We start from the raw sequence: 18,848 nt of genomic DNA on the forward strand, positions 1-18,848 counted from the left end.
TAAGAGACCCTCAAGCTGGAGATAAGTCTGTCTTTGTTTTGGGATTGTTTTGACAACAAACACAGACATAATGAAAGGGTAGTGACTAACATGCTGCAGCAGGCTGCTGAGACTGGGGTTTTTTTTTTTAGTAAACGCTGTGAAGTCATGCAGTCAAAAGTGGTTCTTGCTTCCTTTCTCTTTCTTCCCCTGTCCCCTAACTGATCTTATGGTAGAGATGGACTTAATAGTGAACATGAAGTTTTGGAGTAATACAGGTGCTCAAGGAGAGAGTAGTAGTGTCATGCTTACGATATTTAGAAAGGTTAAAAAAAGGTGTTAAAGAGTGTTTTATAGTATATTTATACCTGGTTTTGGTAACACTTGAAAACGGTTTCTTCCTGTTTTAGCTGTCATCCAGATGAGTCATTGCCTTATACAGCATTTATTTAGGACAGCCCCTAAAATAACTAGGCAACAACTGTTAAGGAAAAAAAATGGCCTTGTTATTACTGCAAAATTAAAAATGGGGCTTTCACAGCAGAATAATTTCTGAACATGCTGAAGCTTTTTCATTTGAATGGAGGTGAAGGAATTTGTTTATAAGGATAAGGAATTAAAGTCCACAGAGATTAATCTTCTTTGCTATGACTTTACTTCCCAGTTTGAATCTTAGATGAAGCGTAGGCAGTGATCTTTTTAAATATGGGGTCAAATGTAGAACAGGTCAGGAAATCAAGAGGTGGTGGTGGTGCCGCTGCTGCTGCTGTTTGTGTTTACTGGTGAAAACTTTGGCTTAATTCCTACAGGTCTAATTATAGAAACTGACAAAAAATCCACTGCATTGTAATATTCCCAAAATGGTACTCCAATTAGAAATTGGTCTTCTAGGTTGTGTCCTTGCATCCAGCTCATGGCCTGCGTGAAGACTTGATCTGCACTGTCACCTCTCGTGTTGTGGTCTTGCTGCCTCTTCATTTAGTCTGTACTAGAAAATTTAGCCTTGGGAGGGACTCTTGTCCTTAGGAGTGGAGCAGGTTGCCATCATACAACTGTAATGCCTTGTAATTGGCATCTGGCCTGCTACAAGGAACAGTTTGGCCTGTCCTGTTGTAAATACTGGAAAAGCACTCTTACATAAGCACGCATAAAGTTACAGTGATGATCACACTTAGATACCACCTATTCATTATTGCTCCTTTGATGTTCATTTGTTCTTCAAGGTAAAATTACACATCCAGTATGGAGACAGTTGATAGCTGAAAATAAATCTGTTTGCTTAACCTTTTATTGGTCTTTGTTGCAGCTCTCAAGTTCCACTTACAAATATAGGAGTGAGGAATTCAAGAGACAGTTTTCTCATCTGCCAGACTCGGAGAGGCTCATAGTAGGTAAGATGTAATCACATCAAAAGTGCTTGTCTTCTGGCTGTTAACTCTGTACTGCAGCATATCCAAGGTGGTTTTTTTTTTTTTCTGGCGAATTTGAAGTACAACTGATACCTTTCTGTTCTTCTGTCTCCAAACTAGCATTGGATAACTTCAGGGAAAGTCAGATCCATCCTTCTCTCTTGTACTGCCTGTTTTATGAAAAAAGACTTCCTTTTAGGAATTGAGAAGTGAAGGAGAGGATGCAGAATCCTGCAGTTCATCTGCATGCAGAATGGGAGACTTAATTTCCTGATGCTGCTTTCTAGTGGGTATTTAGACACGACAGCATGTGACTGTCTGACAGCCGTTAGGTGAGAAGCTGGAAAGAAAGGTCACTATGCAGGGTCACGGTGAGCACTAAGCACATTAAACTCTACATACATGCGTTGATATGCTTGTGCTATGCAAGTGTGAGAAGAACAGATAGAGCTAAATCCCAAGAGCACTGATTTTGTTTTATGTTCTTTCCAGCGCGGGCAACCAGCTTGGTACTTCTTGCAATGTCATAACTAAGTATTTATTTTTTATCCTGTCAAAGTCTCCTCTCTTACTTTAAAGTAGACTAGTTATGATTGTGTGAGTTGCCATAAATGTTTGAGGAGAAGGGAGTGGTTCTATAGTTGTAATGGTTTGGTACTTTGATACAAAAGTGAGGGATGTTGCTTCAGTGACACTGTTAAGCAATTAGATCATCCTTAGCAGAAGCTCTTGCCTTGCTCCCTCAAACTAAGCCCAGACTCTTACCCCACATCCTGTGATTAATGTGACTTCTGGGACTGAGTGAAATAGTGAGTGCTTGTAATTTAAAAGACTTTCAGAGACAAATGCCGGATATGTAGTATGAGAACATAAAAGTCAGTGCTTAAGTGTGCAATAAGGGTCATTGGGCACTGGAACAGGCTGCCCAGGGAGGTGGTTGAGTCACCTTCCCTGGAGGTGTTTAAGGGACGGGTGGATGAGGTGCTGAGGGGCATGCTTTAGGGAGTGTTAGAGGTGGTTGGACTCGATGATCCAGTAGGTCCCTTCCAACTTAGTGATTCTATGGCTCTATGAATTCCCATCAGCCATCATGGCAGATAGTTGGAAAACACAAATGAGTCTTCATTTGGTCCTGACTTACAATGCTGTGCACTTGGATGGATTTGTTAGCATGGTATAATGAAGGCAAATAAAAATGTTTTAGGCCCCACACTGGTGTATACAGTTATAGTGCTACCCAGGCTAGTGCTGAGCATGAAGTATGTTACCTGGTGCTGTGCAAATCTGTTAGTTCTGGGTTGGTGCATGCCTTAAGTGGAGAACTTTCACAGCCCAGCACACCAGCTTAGCTTTATCCATAGGCTGATGATGTGGGAGCAGGCATAGAAGTACAGCTCAGCTGGAAGAGCAGAGGTGGCGAGAAATGCGTGGGCTGGGAGGGAGAGGAAGCAAGTGGCAGAGGATGCTAAACTATGGTGCATAACTTCTTGGCACTTCCTTTTGAGCTATGACTCTGTTTTCCACCGCTGCAAGATCTAAAAAAGGCAAACATAGCCCAACCTCCTTCACACCTTATTCCTATTTTTATCACTTGCCTTCTGGGTAAGCCTGCTTGTCCCACCCCAGCATTGTGTAATAAATACACTGTCCAAGAATTTGGGGGTGTTTATATGAAAACATGGCATTGTGACTGTTTAAAGTTAATGTCTCAACTTAAGCAACCTTTAAAGGAGTGAATATTTAAGAGATTTTCAATATATAGAATCATAGAATGGTTTGGGTTGGAAGGGACCTTATGGATCATTCACTTCCAATCCCCCTGCCATGGGCAGGGACACCTCCCACCAAACCAGGCTGCTCAAGGCCCCATCCAACCTGGCCTTGAACACTTCCAAGGATGGGGCATCCACAACCTCCCCGGGCAACCTGTGTCTCACAACGTCAGTGTGAAGAATTTCTTTCTAAGGTCTAATGTAAATCTTCCCCCTTCCAATTTAAAGCTATTACTCCTCATCCTATCACTGAACTCCCTGATAAAGACCACATCCCCAGCTTTCCAGTAGCCACTTCAGGTACTAGAAGGCTGCTATAAGGTCTCCCCAAGCCTTCTCTTCTCCAGGCTGAATAACCCCAACTCTCTCAGCCTGTCCTCAGCTCAGAGGTGCTCCAGCCTTCTGATCATCTTTGTGGCCTTCCTCTGGACCTGTTCCAACGATTCTATATCCTTCTTATGTTGGGGATTTCAGACCTGGACACTACTCCAGTTGAGGTCTCAGAGTTGAGTAGAGGGAGAGAATCACCTTCCTCAGCCTGCTGGCTACACTTCTTTTGGTGCAGCCCAGGATACAGTTGGCCTTATGGACTGCGAGTGCACATTGCTGGCTCATTCATTCTCAGCATGCTGAGTTACTTTCAGGTTAATGGACGAGAAATTGGAAATTTCACTTGCACAGAAACAGTTAATCCCTGCCTTCTTCTCTAGCCTCAGAAGGAGGCAGTTATGCTCCAAAATGCCTTTTCCATTTTTAAAGTACTTGAGTTCAGTATAGAAGTAAAACAGAAGAAAAGGATTTTACTTCAAGGCATTGTTTTGATGTTTCTCCTTATGCAGGATTGATGTAGAAAGCTGTGGCACAAACTCTGAAGCACAGATTCAATGAACAGACTGCCAAGGACTTGAAGAAAGACATAACAATGGGTTAATCTAAACAAAGTAGCACTTGCTTCATAAGAAGCAAAGTCATTACGTTATATTATATACATATATTTATGCCATAAAAAGCAGTGCTACTTTGGAAGGACTTTTTGCATCCTCCAAGCAAAGAGCTCTTCCTTTGCTTGATGCAGAGAAACTTACCAGGGACTTTACAGTGCTCAAAGAAGCGATTACTTGCTGCTGTTCTTAGCTGTCAAAAAAGAAGTGTAATATGCACTGCATGTAAAGATGATACGAAACATAGTTCTTTTCTTATAATGACATAAAAATCACTCAGACTTTTGAAATGGAGTTTGAAGGAATAGCACTGACTAATTTGTCTGAATATTGTTTACAAGCAGCATCTTAAGTTACTGGATCTGAAAAACTTGGAAGGAGAAATGCTAATATCTCCGTTTTGTTTTGATATTCTGTTTTGTGTAGGTAGGTCGTAGTGTGGCTCTTCACTTGCCCAGTGCTCCAATATCTGTAGATCTGAATCCCTCTCCCTCCCTTAAACTTAGAAGTCAAATGCAAACTTGTTGGTGATGCTTCCCTCAAGACCTTGGCCTCAGACTCCTGCTACCTTCTCTCTCCCTGCTCTCCCAGCATTTTAGTGTCTGACTTCTCTTTAAGCAAGCATTTACAATTCATTGGTTTGGATTTCCTTAGTTTATGTAATTCTGTTTGCAGCTATGTCTCGAAGGGCTTGTATGTGTGCCGTATGCAAGAAATTTCATTTCCATTTGATTATTTGAGAAGAAAACACAAGGGAATATTAAAAATCATAATATAAGGTTCTGTTGATGCAGTCTTACCTTGGAGTTAGGATTGTGAGGGACTCCTGAACCTCTTGGTACCTGAAGATCAACTGTATTCGTCTTGTACACAAAACCAAAATTCTGGGTCAGACAATACTAGATACAATACTTCTCAAAACAACAAAACTTTGATACTTCTAAAGTTAAAATAATTAACATCCTGCATAAATAGGTACATTCTGGGTATTTTCTATACATAAGGTAACCTGTAGGTTGTAGAGTCCAAAAGGAGTTGGTCTGTCTGAACTATGTAGCAGTAGTAGTTCTGAATTTTTTATTTTTTTTATTTTTTTATTTATTTTTTTTTTTTTTAGAAAAAGCGACCAAATCCTCTGGTCTTAATAAGCAGGTGTTTGATGGGTAGTTGCATTCTAGATGAAATCTGTTTCTCAGTAGGGTTGTTTCGGCCAGAGGCAGTAATAGCTTCAAGCTGCCTTTCTGTCTCACTCTGCAGATAGTTTTAGGTAGTGATAGGATCTATTCAGTGGAAAATTATCTTACTGCAACATATGAACTACTGTTATGTTGGAGTTGATAGTATAATATTATACTAGAAAATGTTTGTGTTCTGTTTGTTTAGGTGCTTTGAAGTCTGACTTACAAATACTTGTCCCATGTATTCCTGATCTTGCCTGGTATCTCTTCTCTGAAAATACAGGATAATGCACCGGGGGGGTCAGTAAATAAAATCTGTCCTTGTTCAGATACTTCCATCAACTCTGGCATTGGGGTTCTCTCAGAACAATGGTCTGGATGCAACCTAGTGCAAGTCTTCCTTCACAGACTTCTGAAGAGTGAAATAAATGGTTTTGTTATTTTTATTATAAATACCCTTATCTCATTTTAAATTAAGTTTTGGGTCAACAGAGCTGCAAAAAGTGATTAAACTTGTTCTTGCTCTCTATACATAGATTACGCCTGTGCACTCCAGAAGGATATACTGCTGCAAGGGCGCTTGTATCTCTCTGAAAACTGGCTCTGTTTCCACAGCAACATTTTCCGATGGGAGACCACAGTAAGATCTCTCAGCTCACTTGAATCTCACCTCCTCTTTTGTCCTGAGCTATTGGCATATAAGATTCTTTAAGACAAATCTTATCCCATCAATCTCATGCTAGTAACTTTGTGCTGAAAAGAAAGAGCCTGCGTCTCTGAGTGGAAATGTAGTTCTGTTGCTCTGTAAAATCAGAGCAGCACTGGAGACATCTGAATGCTGAAGCAAGTCTGCTCAGTCAGTCCTTCAGCATAGGAAGGAGATCAGGAGGTATGTTAAAGCAGATCCTTTGCGTTTCTGAATGACATTTTGCCTCTCTTTGGCAAGGAGAGTTGCTTTATAAAGACATGTAACATGTAATGTTGTCCTGTAAGACTAGGAGTGTGATACAGTGTAAGGTGGTGTCCCTATCAAGAACTCTCCAACACTGAACCTTAACTGGGTTTAGTCTCACCTGTAAATACCAGTATCTATGAATAGCTGAAGAGAATCTATAAATGACTTTCTGCAAATTCTTATATTGTGGCCTGTAGCTTTTGAACAGTATGAGCAAAAGTAAATATTCATGACATGTTGACCCTCTATTTCTGTCAAATTGGTTAACGAGTTAAAATTTTTCATTCAAGCAGTTGTTGCACGTGCTGTAGGAATAGCATCAGGCAGTGAATAAGAATGGGAAGGTTACCCAATTAATAAGTAACGGAGATGTACTAAAGTGTTCTGTGGCTGTGAGACTGCCCATACCTTAAGTTAATTGCTTATTTTACGATGTGTGCTCTGAAGTACATAGGACAGACAGCAAATAGCTTATGTACTTAAGATGAAGAGAGGGTATAGAAATGCTTCACTGAAAACCAAGCTTAATTTCATCGGATGGATTTGTTGATTGAATGTAGGCTTGATTTATTTTTTTTTTAATTCCCTTTGAAATTACACCCTTGAATATATAAACTATTTGAAGGGTAATTTTTTTTCAGCCAAACAGCATACATCCTGGTAACCTGTTCCTGTCTGTTTAGCAGAGTGATATCTTAAGGCAATCTGAGATCATCAGCTCCAGTGCTTAGAGCTAAGGTTTAGGACCTGCTTGCGTTGGTTGCATTGATGCAAAAAGAGAGATAGTAAGAGAAAAAGCAAGATCCAAATGTATGTTCTTCCTTTCTTTAAGCCAAATGGCAGCACGGCCTTACCTTGAAGGGGAGAGGATAGGCTGAATGGAAATGGCTTATTGCAGCAAATCAGACTATGCTCTTCTAAACAGAAACATTTCAAGTATTCATATGCAAAACAAACACACTCGAGCAAGAAGATATCTTTGCAGTGTCTGAACTGCAAACAAAACTCTGAAAAAAGACTAGATTGGTAATTTCTGTGAGGTGACATAGGCAAGATAGTTGCTATCAGATCTATGTCCTGCCTTACGTATAGCATACTGATTGGGATCAGCTTTCATGTCTGTGATCTGTATGTGGTCAGGATTGTGCCCGTAATCCTTGAGTGTTGCTGGAGGAGTGGAAGGAAAAAAAGAAAACTACTTGCTTCCTTAGTCCTAATATGAAAGAAGAGGAAATTTATAAGTCATCCTAACTTGCTTCTGCTTTGGGAATGCTTGCTGTTAAGCTTACTGTTGGGGACAGTAATTGCCCTTGTGATTTCAGCTGAATTGTATTCTAGGGTTTGGGGTTGGCTTGGGTTCCTCTTGCATGTTCTGTGATTTTTGTAAATTTTTAGTCTTAACAGTTATTTTTAATGTCGTATTAATCTGTTTCTGCTTAGATTTCTATTGCGTTGAAGGATATCACTTTCATGACAAAGGAGAAAACTGCTCGGCTCATTCCAAATGCTATACAAATAGCAACAAAGGGAGAAAAGGTGAAAACCTCTATTTAAATGTGTGTGTTTTTTAAAAAAAACCCTGGTATCCAGGGCAGAGCGATTGTTGTAGCTTTAAATTTGCATAAGTAACTTTCCTGTCAAATCTTTAAATGTGGTAAGGATTAGGAGACAGGTTTAGTGTTTTGGTCCCTGTGCGTATTGACTTGATAATTCGTCTTTAGTTTGATCACAGACTAGTGTTGATGCAGTAACCAGAACATAGGGAAGTTTTTGTCCCATTGATTCTCAAAAGGAAGCCATTTGAAAACTACAAGTTCAGAGCATAAATTGAGAATGAGAGTCCTTCAGTTTGATATTTTTGTGACATAACTCAACTGAAAGTGTCCCTGGAAGAAAATTGCTGAAAATAAAAGGGCTGTGATATCATGAGTTTTGAGTTTGTGGAGAAATCTACCCATAGAACATACAACTTTATTTCTGGGAAGCATAGCTTTTGGGTGTGTATTTGGAAAAACTGAAAAGCACGATGCAGAATGTTCTCATGTGCAACACACTTGGTGATGCTTCTTCTGTCAATGCTTTGAAAATAATAATTCTTGGCTGGATACAAAGAATAGTTTTCCAGGGTGGAGCTGAAGCTGTTCTTTGAGTCGACTGTGATTCCTTGTATTTGGCTGCTCCCTCCCAATTTATTAAATATTAACTTTCATCATTAAGGAAGGTGAATCTTTCTCTGCTAAACAAACTTTCAAATGGGAAAGATTTCAATACTGCAAATGATGCATATAATTTGATCTTCTATTTTAGTTAATTACATATTTTCTCATAAGAGATTAGTAAAATATGTGGTAGAAAGAATATGTGGTAAAAGAATATGTGGAAAGGGCTGTGGCCTGTTAGAAACAGGTGTATGCATCTGATTTGTTCCACCTCCTATTTGGAAGTGGGATAAAGAATTTTACTGTGTAATTAGCTGAGGGGGAGCTCTTCCTTTAGCATAAAGGTACAAATGATTGCAGTTGTATGCCTGGAGGAGCCAAGTGTCTTTATGTATTGTATGGATATTGGGAAACTAAATCTTACTTATTAAAAGTGATAAAAAGTGTGGAGTGTGAGAAATATGACCCCAGGTTTGAGTGGGAGAGGTGTACGCCATTACTGAAAACCTTAGGATATCCAAGATACAAGGAAGCTTTCTGGGTTTCTTAAAAGTACCTACAAGCTACCTTTTTGCACCTCGTTTTTCTTGCAGTTTTTCTTCACGTCGTTCAGTGCAAGAGACAGAAGCTACCTCAGTATCTTCCGCTTATGGCAGAATGTGTTGCTGGATAAGGTAAGCTTGGTACCTGTGTTAAGTAACAATCTTTTTCGAATGTAAGCAGATGTGTCTTTGGAAGATAAGAGACTTTCCTTAAGAAATTAGCTTTTTCTTTTTGACACAGAAATCTGATGTGATGTTCTATTTTGGCTCATTGTACTTTAGATCCAGATAACTTGCCATCCTTTGCCTCTCATACTGCCGTCTACATTTTGCTGTTGATGGAGCATTTTGTCTTTGAAGATAGGTTGCATGCTTCTCTTCACCATCGACTGAATCAGATGTTATTAAATTGGCGTGCATTTGCTTCACATTTTCTATGGCTAGTTTGTAATCAAAAAGGCAAGAGACTTTTCCATGAAAGCTTTTTTCTTTTTAAGGAAAAAGCCAAAAGTCACCTTCTCGGATAAGTTATCTGAACCTCTGCCAGCCAACTCATTACAACTCCGATGACCTTGAATAAATGCAGCAAAGGCAGGCTGCATGATATAGAAGTGTATTTTGGCAACTTCTGCTAGTTAGCTTGATTTATATTGCAATTTGTAGATGCTTAAGCTAATCTTTCCAAATATGGACTGACGCTTTTGCAGAACATTGCTATAAGTAATGCAAGCTTTGTAAACCAATTCCTTTGTGTTTATAGCTCTTGTTTAAATATTTCAACACAGTTGAACATTGAAATATCGCCATATAACTCTGCACTACAATAGTGCCCAAAGGCTTAAAGCTGTTGCACTACTTCTGTTGTATCCACACAGATTTTTTGTTAGGTGATTTTTAGGGCAGACTAGAGTCATTCTTTGTTAAACAAAAGCTGAAAATAAAGGAAAATGCTGTGTAAGGCGAAACGAATGTTTCCTGCAAATCTCTTATCGTTCCTGTCAACTACTATTGAACTGTTAAACATCATAGCCATCTCGTCTTGAATCCAGCAGTAGCACTGCAAAAACCACAATGTACTGTCATCTTTTTGACTGGAATGTACAACTGGAACTAACCTTGGGTTTCTTTTGTTAGACAGAGTTTGCAGGAATGGTAGTTAACTTGGTTAGTTTGTGGTGCTGGAGGGCGAATGTACGGACAGTCCTACAGACTACTACAGACCTACTCATGGGGCTGGAACAGAGACAACTAGGGTAATTCTGTGGAAGGCATGGACTGCATGCAAGATGAGATTAATTAAGCCAGCAGGTTTTAGGGACCAGTGCATCCGGCTAGCTTGGGAGCTCTCTATATTCTTTCTATCTGAAGTATGTTGAAAGATAGAAGTCTGTTATGTGAATTTCCGCTTGGAGTTCTCAGTTGTAAAACAGAGTTTTGCTGTGACATGTATGTAGGGCTTTTTAATATGGTACATTTGGAGCTGCTTCTGAAAACAGGATTTCTCTTAACCTAATCTCCTGCCTCTGCAATGTAATAGTGACTTTCTGATCTTCTACTAGGATGAGGAGTTTGGGGTTGCCTTCCAGCCTGCTTTATGATTCTTTACTGCTTAACCAAACTCGATCAAGCTATAGAGATGCACTGAGAAAGTGAAAGTAGAAACTGATGTTGCTAAAGCTCGATCCGCTGACTCCACTACAAGGGCAGCTGTCCACTGACTTGCTGCTAAAAGAAAGGCATCCGTGTGTCCAAGCAGTTCTGCTTTCTCTCTGCCCTGCCCCCCCCACCCCCCCACCCCCCCTTCTGTGGCAGCAACAACATACATTTGAAAGATCTTGCACATCTGAGACTCTGGCATGAAATGCAGTACACAGAGTATGTGAAGCCTGGTGTTTCTGGGCTCCAGTGGCCCAAGGGATCCTGTCAGAATTTGCAAGGCTTATGACAAAGAACCCAAGTCTCACTCTGGAACCAGTTCCAAAAGGAGATGTTTTTAATGTTTCCTTTGCAAATAGCCAAGTATTTTAAAGCCCGTGGATAACTTAATTATTTGGAGTCCACCTCCTAGACCTGGAGATGACATCCAACTGTTAAATTATAACATAAAGTCTTAGTGTTGTCAGAAGTGCAGCTCATCCTCTGCGTGCAGCTCTCACGGTGCTGGATTGCGCCACCTGATGGTAGGTAATACCAAATTTGCCGAATTTGGATCCAGATGATCAAAATTGCAATTTCTTCACTTTTGTGCAGAGGTAGTTTTCAGTCACTGGCTCTGCCCTTGTCAGCGCTTCCTAGGTGTAGATTTTATGTTGTGAAGCCTCAGCTCTTCAGTGACCTCTCTGCTTTACCTGGCATACCTTAAGTTTTCACCTCCTCCAGAACTTCTCAGTGGGGTCAGCATGCCCTTTTCCCAGATCTCCATCTTGTGGCCATTCTGCCTTCTACTTAAGTATCCCACGTCCTAGATAGCTGAACAAGTAGTCTTCTGTGAAGTCTACGTTTCTATTAGTTATGACTTGTGTTGGGTAAGAGAAAAAGTACATGGTTACATGCTGTTCCACGCCTAAGCTTATTTTGACCCTCATGATGCTCTCCCCCAACTTTGTATCGCTGTTCTGACTCCTGGTTCGCTTAGCTGAGTTGTAATTCTTTATCTTGGAGGCTCTTCTTCAGATATTGCTCAGAGTATAATACTGTGCATTTGGTTTCCTTCAACTTTGGTTCCTCCAGCAGTCAATGGGTAGCTTCCTCTTAAGGTGGCCCTTTCCCAGGCTATTTTTTCCTTTTAAATGTTCTTGTAAAGACTTGTCTTTCAAGGGAAATCACACTTTTTTTTTCTGTTCCTATTGCAAAATGTGCTTAGAGTGAGCCTCTTAAGCTTTTACTTTGCCATTGTTTTTTAAATGCTTCTGGTTGAAGGGGAAGCATCATGGAAAATAAGGAGTCATTAATGTAGGTCTGGAAGAGACATGACACCAGTCTTGATAAAACAGATAACTGCTTCCACATCCACTGACGCTTTCAATAATGCATCAGTTTATAAAATCTGCCAAAATTCCTGTTTTGCAACAGGCTTTCCAGATTTGTAAAACACGTTTACCGATGGCTGTTATTGATAGTAAGAGCAATGACATTTAGACTTTTGCATTATTTTCCTAAGGTTCATAGGTGTCAAATATCCTTCCAGTTTAAAGGAGAAGGAACAAATTAAAATCTAATTAGGCAGGTCATTCAAATCCCGAGCAAACACAGTGCTCCTTATTTCTAATGGAACAAGATCTTAACTTAATCAGTCTCAATTCCCATGAGTCCTCTTCCTTAAGAGTTGGATTTATTTTCCTATTGTTCTTACACTTTGCTGGGTAGAGATTTCCACCTGTCTCCAGAGACATTGTAGCAGGTAAGTCTAGAGGTGTGAGAAGGGACCAGAACTTCTGATGAGCTGGAATTCTTGTGGAAAACATCTACTAGGAGAGTCATTCTGTTTTCCTTGGCAGCTTGTTAGGGAAGGTTGTGAAAAAGATGTTTGTTTGCACATTTGTGTGCAATGAGGAGCTTGAGATCAATAAGAGCTTGGGTTGATTCTGACCATCATGTTTGGGGCAGCTAGAGAGGGAGTTCACTGTTTTCCTTTGCGAACAAGCAATCAGGCAGAATTCCACATCAGAGTTGTCTAGTGGGAACATGGTGTGTGGTGAGGGGTTGTCTGGAGTAAGCCTTTATAGAGTATCTTGTTCTTATTTCTGCATCGGTCCATGAAGGGTAAAAAACAGTGGCTTTGCTTAAGTGAGTGGCATTCTGTAGTATTGCTTGTGCTGTGCCACCGCTTTATCTTGTGTGAAACAAAGTATTCATGTTTTATGCTCCTTGTTGAAAAAACAGAAATGTGTCGCAGCTGCTTCTTGTGGCCTTTGTTGTATACAAAGAGAACTGAGGAAGAACCCAGCGTACATAGTCACCTTTAGTGGGCAAAGTAGTTCATTTTTTAGAATCAGCCTTTCAAGTTTCAGAGCTTCTGAAACCACCCTCTCGGAAGCAGAAGTCTGACCCAGAAAATTTGTGCCCTTCATTGCCTTTAGAACTAATGCTTCCTGATAGAATAAAGCAAGTCTGGTTTGATCTTGGGCTGTGGCCATTAACAACTTATTATTTCTGGCTGAGCTAGGAATAATTGAGCAGAGTGCAAGAGTCCCATTTTAGAAGCAGAAGCTGGTGCCACTGACTTCACAAAACCACAGGAAGCAGCTTTATAGATTCCTAAAATGCATAGATTAAAGTTTCTCTGTTTTCCTCAAGCTGTCGAGCTCTCTGTACAAGGGCAGTCTGGTGATTGACTGGTGCTGAACGTATGAGTGAATTTAATTAGTGAGATTAACCACTTCCCAGTTATTTTCTTATGACTAGGAAAAAACCCAAGCACTGGCAATATGGGGCCACAAAATGAAAGTGGCTTTGTTTGTACTTTAATTTCTGGCTGAAAAATGTGCTACCTAAAGGAACACCTCAGTCATATTTTGAAGCCATGTAATGCCTACTCTTGTTCTTCACCATTTAGTGGAAGCACCTGTAGGTAGTTGTTTGTGGTTAGGAGTTTACTGAGGAAAATAAGGCAGGTGTATATTGATGTGTCTCTTGCAGTGCATATCTTTGCAGAATACAACCCTGTAGAAGAGGGAGGCTGGCAGAGTAGCCATTGTGACCCCCGCTTTATATGTGCGTTCTGTGTTTTAATGTTTACTTTGCCCTTGGTAGGATTAAGTACCTTGAAACTGATCTCTGCCAGTTTTTCTTTTCTTTCTGAAAAGCCTGAAACCTTGTTGTGTTGGGAAATGCCCAAAGCAAAAATCCCTCTTCCAGAGCAGCAGAGAAGAGGTTTGGGTCTGCCTAGGTGGCCAGTAGTACCTTGGCTTGTATCGGAAACAGCGTGGCCAGCTGGACCAGGGAAGTGATTGTTCCCCTTTACTGAGTGCTGGTGAAGCCGCTTCTTGAATCCTGTGTTCAGTTTTGGGTCCCTCACTACAAGAAGGACATTGAGGCTCTGGAGCGTGTCCAGAGAAGGGCAATGAAGGGCAATGAAGCTGGTGAAGGGGCTGGAGAACAAGGCTGATGAGGAGCGGCTGAGGGAACTGGGGCTGTTTAGTCTGGAGAAGAGGAAGCTGAGAGGAGACCTTACCACTTTCTACAACTACCTGAAAGGAGGTGGTAGAGAGAGGTGGAGCTTGGGCTTTTTGCCCAGGTGACAGGGTGAGAGGGAATGGCCTCAAGCTGAACCAGGGAAGGTTCAGATTGTTTGTTAGGAAGAATTTCTTTATCAAAAGGTTTCTCCGGCACTGGCAGACGCTGCCCAGGGAGGCGGTGGAGTCTTCATCCCTGGAGGTCTTTAGAAGACGGGTGAATGAGGTGCTTAGGGACGTGGTTTGGTAGCGGACAGGAATATGGTCTAGCAGCGGGCAGGTACAGTCGGTCTCGATCTCAAAAGCCTCTTCCAACCTAGCATTCCAGGATGGTGACACTGGGATGCTCGGGTCCCCGGGATGCGAGGCGGTGGCCCCGGGTCCGTGTGGCTGCGGGCGGGGCGGGCGCTGCGGGGCGGGCGCGGCAGGAGGCGGTGGCGCCAGGTCGGTGTCGGCGGGGGCTCCTGGGGCTGCGTTCGTTCGGCTCTTGCGTGTCTGTCCGAAACCGCGGGTAGTGTGACAACCGGTGGGGAGGATCGCTGAAAAGCACTTTGAATAATGCATGGGGATTTCGTGTGATCATTTCATGCAAAATAGTCGGCTGGACTTGTGTTACTGCCTCATTAGCACAGTCCTGTTCCCTTGATCAATATGGATTGTGGCGGAGGCGCGTTTTCCAGTGCCGTGTCTCTTCTTTTATTTTTTTATTTTTTTATTTTTTTAAGATTGCTGTTATTGCTCTCTGAGCTTTGCTAAGTCATAGAATGGTTTGGGTTGGAAGAGACCTTAAAGATCATCCAGTTCCAGCCCCCCTGCCATGGGCAGGGACATCCCACCAGATCAGGCTCCTCAGAGCCCCATCCAACCTGGCCTTGAACACCTCCAGGGATGGGGCAGCCACAGCTTCCCTGGGCAACCTGTGCCAGTGCCTCACCACGTTCAGCATGAGGGATTTCTTCCTAATCCCAGAACTTTTATTTCCTTTCTCTCCCTCTCTCTTCCCTGCCCCCCTCATTACAGCTGCACTGGACTTTGAACCTGGTTGCTTACTTTGCTGATATAGGTTTGTTATACTTACTTTCGCTTCCTAGCACTCCTGGTTATCTGCCAGAACTAATTCATGGAGCAAGACAGAGGTATTAAAGAGAAGAGTAGTTGTTGGTGAGACAAGGTAATACTATTGCTGAGCAAAAGCATCTGTTTTTTTATAAAGGGGGTTATGGTGTTGGTCCAAAGTGAGGACCTGCTGTCCCACCTTGGTGAAATGGGGCAGTTGGTTGATGTAGACACCAATGTCTGTAGTAGCTGAAATGCTAGACTCTCACTATTTGTAAAGTGCTCTGAACATCCTGAGGAAACAGGCATGTCTCTGTTAAGCAGTTTGTCCAAGATCAAAGAGGGGAGTCCCAGGCTATCGACTCGTTGCCGGTCTTGTGCCTTATCGAGTGAAATTCAAGAGGAAGCTACCTTGAAGATATCTGCAAAAACTTTGGTGACTTGTGAAAAAGCAATTAGTGCTTACAAGTGTATGTTTTCTTGAAATAATTTTTCTCATGTCTCTAGTGTTATTGTTTGAACAGTGATGTGTTGAGAATACGGAATAGACAGGAATACAGTTACCCAAAATGCTGAAATCCGATCTTGAAATGTGATACTTAAATGCTTTCAGTCCCTCTCAGAATTGAGGTTAAAGGCTGTGGCGTAATTAAAACTTCTTACTATTTTACCTCCTGCGTCTTACTGTCCTGTACTGTAACTCTTGACTAGCTCTCTTCCTTGCAGAGGCTGACCAAGCAGGAATTCTGGCAACTGGTGCACCAGAGCTATGGGTCTGAGCTGGGCCTGAACAGTGAGGAGATGGAGAGCTTCCACTCGTCGTCTGAGGACAACGGGCAGCCTCGGTAAGGGGAGGCTATAAAGATTATTGAAATATTTGGGGAGAAGCGGTGTCCTTTCTTAGAAATTTTTTTCCCTGAGTGCTGCTGTAGCCTTATTAGTAAACCTTCAGTAAAAGGATGCAAAGAACCAAACTGCTTACGCTAAACTGAGTATGCATAAAAACTTAATTGTGTTCATTGCCTGAAACAGTAGGAGGCCCCTTAGAGGAGGGCTATAGGAAGACCTTGGTCTCCCTGGATCTGCTTGGGGATGTCAGTAGGATTACTAAAATAGCAATGTTTTCTCACGATGGTATCAAGTTACAATCTGTATGCCCTCCAACAATTTGGAAGGGCTGAACAGCATGAGCTGTATATCATGTTGAGACACTTTTTCCCATCCTCTGTGAAGATGGAAGCATTTGTATTGCTGTGCTCTTCTTCTGTCTGATGTCTTAACTTGCACTAGTGCCGTCCTCAGTTTGAATTAGGAAGCTAGAATAATCTTAACTGTGGGTAGATTTTTTTAAATGGTTACCTTGATTTATTGAAACAGAAGTGATCAAACTTATCAGCTGCCAGTGTCAATCTAATAATGAGGCTTTTATTTTTGTGTCTGTACGTAAATAAGAATGGCTTCACAAAATTGGAAAATGTAATTTATTTCTCTTCAATCCTGTATTATATCTCAATATATTTGTTAAGGAAAAAAAATATCTTAAATTCACTGTAAACTTCAAGAGATGTCCTATTAAATACTTCCTAGGGCTTTTTTTCCAGTACAAAATGCACTACTTTGCAACTCTGGAATAAGGGATGCAGGAAAAAAAAAATCTTGTCTTGAACTTTCTTAAAACGTTTTCTTTCTCAATTTTTTCTAAGGTTTCTCTGTTTCCTCTTTTCCCACAGCACTCACTTTCTCTCTTTTCACCAGTGCTTGGTTTTACTAACCTCATGATCAGAAGCTGAATCTTCTGAGAGGTGGCTAGGGTGAGGAAAATGGCTTGAGAAATTAACGAGCTGGATGTGGGAAGAACGAGTTGGTAGTTCTTAATATTAGCTGAACATTTATGACTTGAATGCAAAAATTGTACATGAGAATCCTTACCAGCTTTTTCAGCATTTATTATCTCCAAAGATTTCTTCCTTTTTGCTTTGCACAGATCCAGCATTTGTGACGATCCTGGAGAAAGAGATGAAAAACTACCTAAAATGATCGGTTTAGTTCGGGAACCCATGCTTCAAGCAGAAGGAGAGTCACTCAATAGTGATGCATTGCCAGAAGTAAGTGCTGACACAGCCTTTCTTACTGTTTGTGACTAACAAGCATGTATGCTTAACTTGTATAACTGTAAGCATATATCTGTAATGCATGAGGGTTGCAATTTCTAAAGAAGCCTGTGAAGATTCATGATAGCTTAGAAAGCTTTCATATCAGCAGTTTAATATGAATATCATCAGGTTTCAGGAATGTCCCTTTTATTTGGAATAAACTTCTGTATAAGAGAATATGGTTAGTGTGAGTTTCAGCGATGTCCTGTTGCAGACTCGCTGCATAACCCAGCTACAGTGCTGAGGCTTATGCCTCCGTCTTCCCAGCTGTAAACCCAAAATAACTGTTTTATTCACCTTGCTAGGGACAAAGTGCCTTTTTATGCAAGTGCTTATGAAAGTAATGCCTTTGTTCACTTCCAATGTTTTCTTCCTTGTGCTATTCATTGTTAGAGTATCTCCTCTTATACTTCTATCTCTACTATACATGAGCTTTATTACAGAATCATTACACTGGATTATCCTTGCCTTCAGGGGTCAGTCAGTCTGCTGCTGTGAATGTATTAAGCTTTTTTATTTAGATTGGTGGAAATCTTTCAGAAAGAAAGTGGGGAGGAGGGGAAAGCACGTGGTATACTAAAGACAAGTTTTACCTTAATGCCTTAGATTAATACAACTAAACAATGAATTTTTTAATGTATTTGGCTGGTTGGGAGGGCAAGTGCATTAGTAGCAGTATCTGGGATGTGCACAGTGTCTAATAACAGTTGCTGGGACTCCTGTGTGTGCAGTTGCAGTCCTGAAAGGTTAGAAATGTTCTCTTGATTTAAAAGATACTCCTAAGGAAAGAGCTTGGTAAACCAAATAAAGCACTAAAACAGTTATTGTAATTTTTTTCACTAGGATTGCTGTTTCTGCTTTGGAAAATTTTGGGAGGGAGGAAAGGATGTGGTTGTAATAGTTTTTACTACTATATAAATTTTCTAGCTTTTGTCACTTGCTAAAACTGATATGGTGGTTAAGCAGGTTCTGAATAGTTTTGCTGAAAGCCAAGTTAATGGCCAGAGACTCATACTTGGCAAACAATACTGGTATTTGTTTGTGAGACGTTAAAAGCTTGGTTATTTGGATGATGGGTATCCAGCATGGAAATCCGAGCAGTATAAACCAAGATTTTTTTTTTTTTTTTTGAGAGCTTAAGGGAGGCCCATGGATGCTGCTGGAATTTGGGCTCTTTGGGATAGCTAAAAATCTACCCATGTAGCCTTGGTTTGGACTTGTCAGTCTTATTTGCAGAAGAAGAAGATATTTAAAAATAGTTGCTCTGCCTGAAGAAGTGTTTTGTTTACCTGCTAAGTGCTGCACCCAGAGATGTCTCTTGCAGGTGCTAAATCTTACTGAGCATGTTGGTAAGCAGTAATGCCTAAGGATTTTGGTGTTACGCAAGGAAAAATGCTAGGATTCTCCCTTGAATAAACTGCTTTTAAAAAATCCTTTAATTATAATGTAAAAGTGTGGTCTTGATGAGTGTAAAACTAAACTGTTCAGTTTACTGTTTCAGTGTAACCAAAATAAATAATGACTGTGTGC

At 41.0% G+C, this 18,848-nt stretch overlaps 1 protein-coding gene across 6 annotated transcripts in view; it reads left to right on the forward strand.

The window, feature by feature from the left end:
• GRAMD1C (GRAM domain containing 1C) overlaps nucleotides 1–18,848 on the forward strand; it is a 58,481-nt gene that overhangs the window by 17,544 nt on the left and 22,089 nt on the right. For all 6 annotated transcript variants that reach the window (XM_054088856.1, XM_054088836.1, XM_054088846.1 and 3 more), the window contains 6 exons: nucleotides 1,286–1,370; nucleotides 5,816–5,919; nucleotides 7,675–7,770; nucleotides 8,987–9,067; nucleotides 15,892–16,010; nucleotides 17,150–17,270. In XM_054088856.1, the coding sequence (XP_053944831.1) occupies nucleotides 1,286–1,370; nucleotides 5,816–5,919; nucleotides 7,675–7,770; nucleotides 8,987–9,067; nucleotides 15,892–16,010; nucleotides 17,150–17,270 (606 nt within the window). The remainder of the gene's footprint in view (nucleotides 1–1,285; nucleotides 1,371–5,815; nucleotides 5,920–7,674; nucleotides 7,771–8,986; nucleotides 9,068–15,891; nucleotides 16,011–17,149; nucleotides 17,271–18,848) is intronic.

This window comes from Cuculus canorus, chromosome 1 (assembly GCF_017976375.1).
Source record: "Cuculus canorus isolate bCucCan1 chromosome 1, bCucCan1.pri, whole genome shotgun sequence".
NCBI classification, from domain to species: domain Eukaryota; kingdom Metazoa; phylum Chordata; class Aves; order Cuculiformes; family Cuculidae; genus Cuculus; species Cuculus canorus.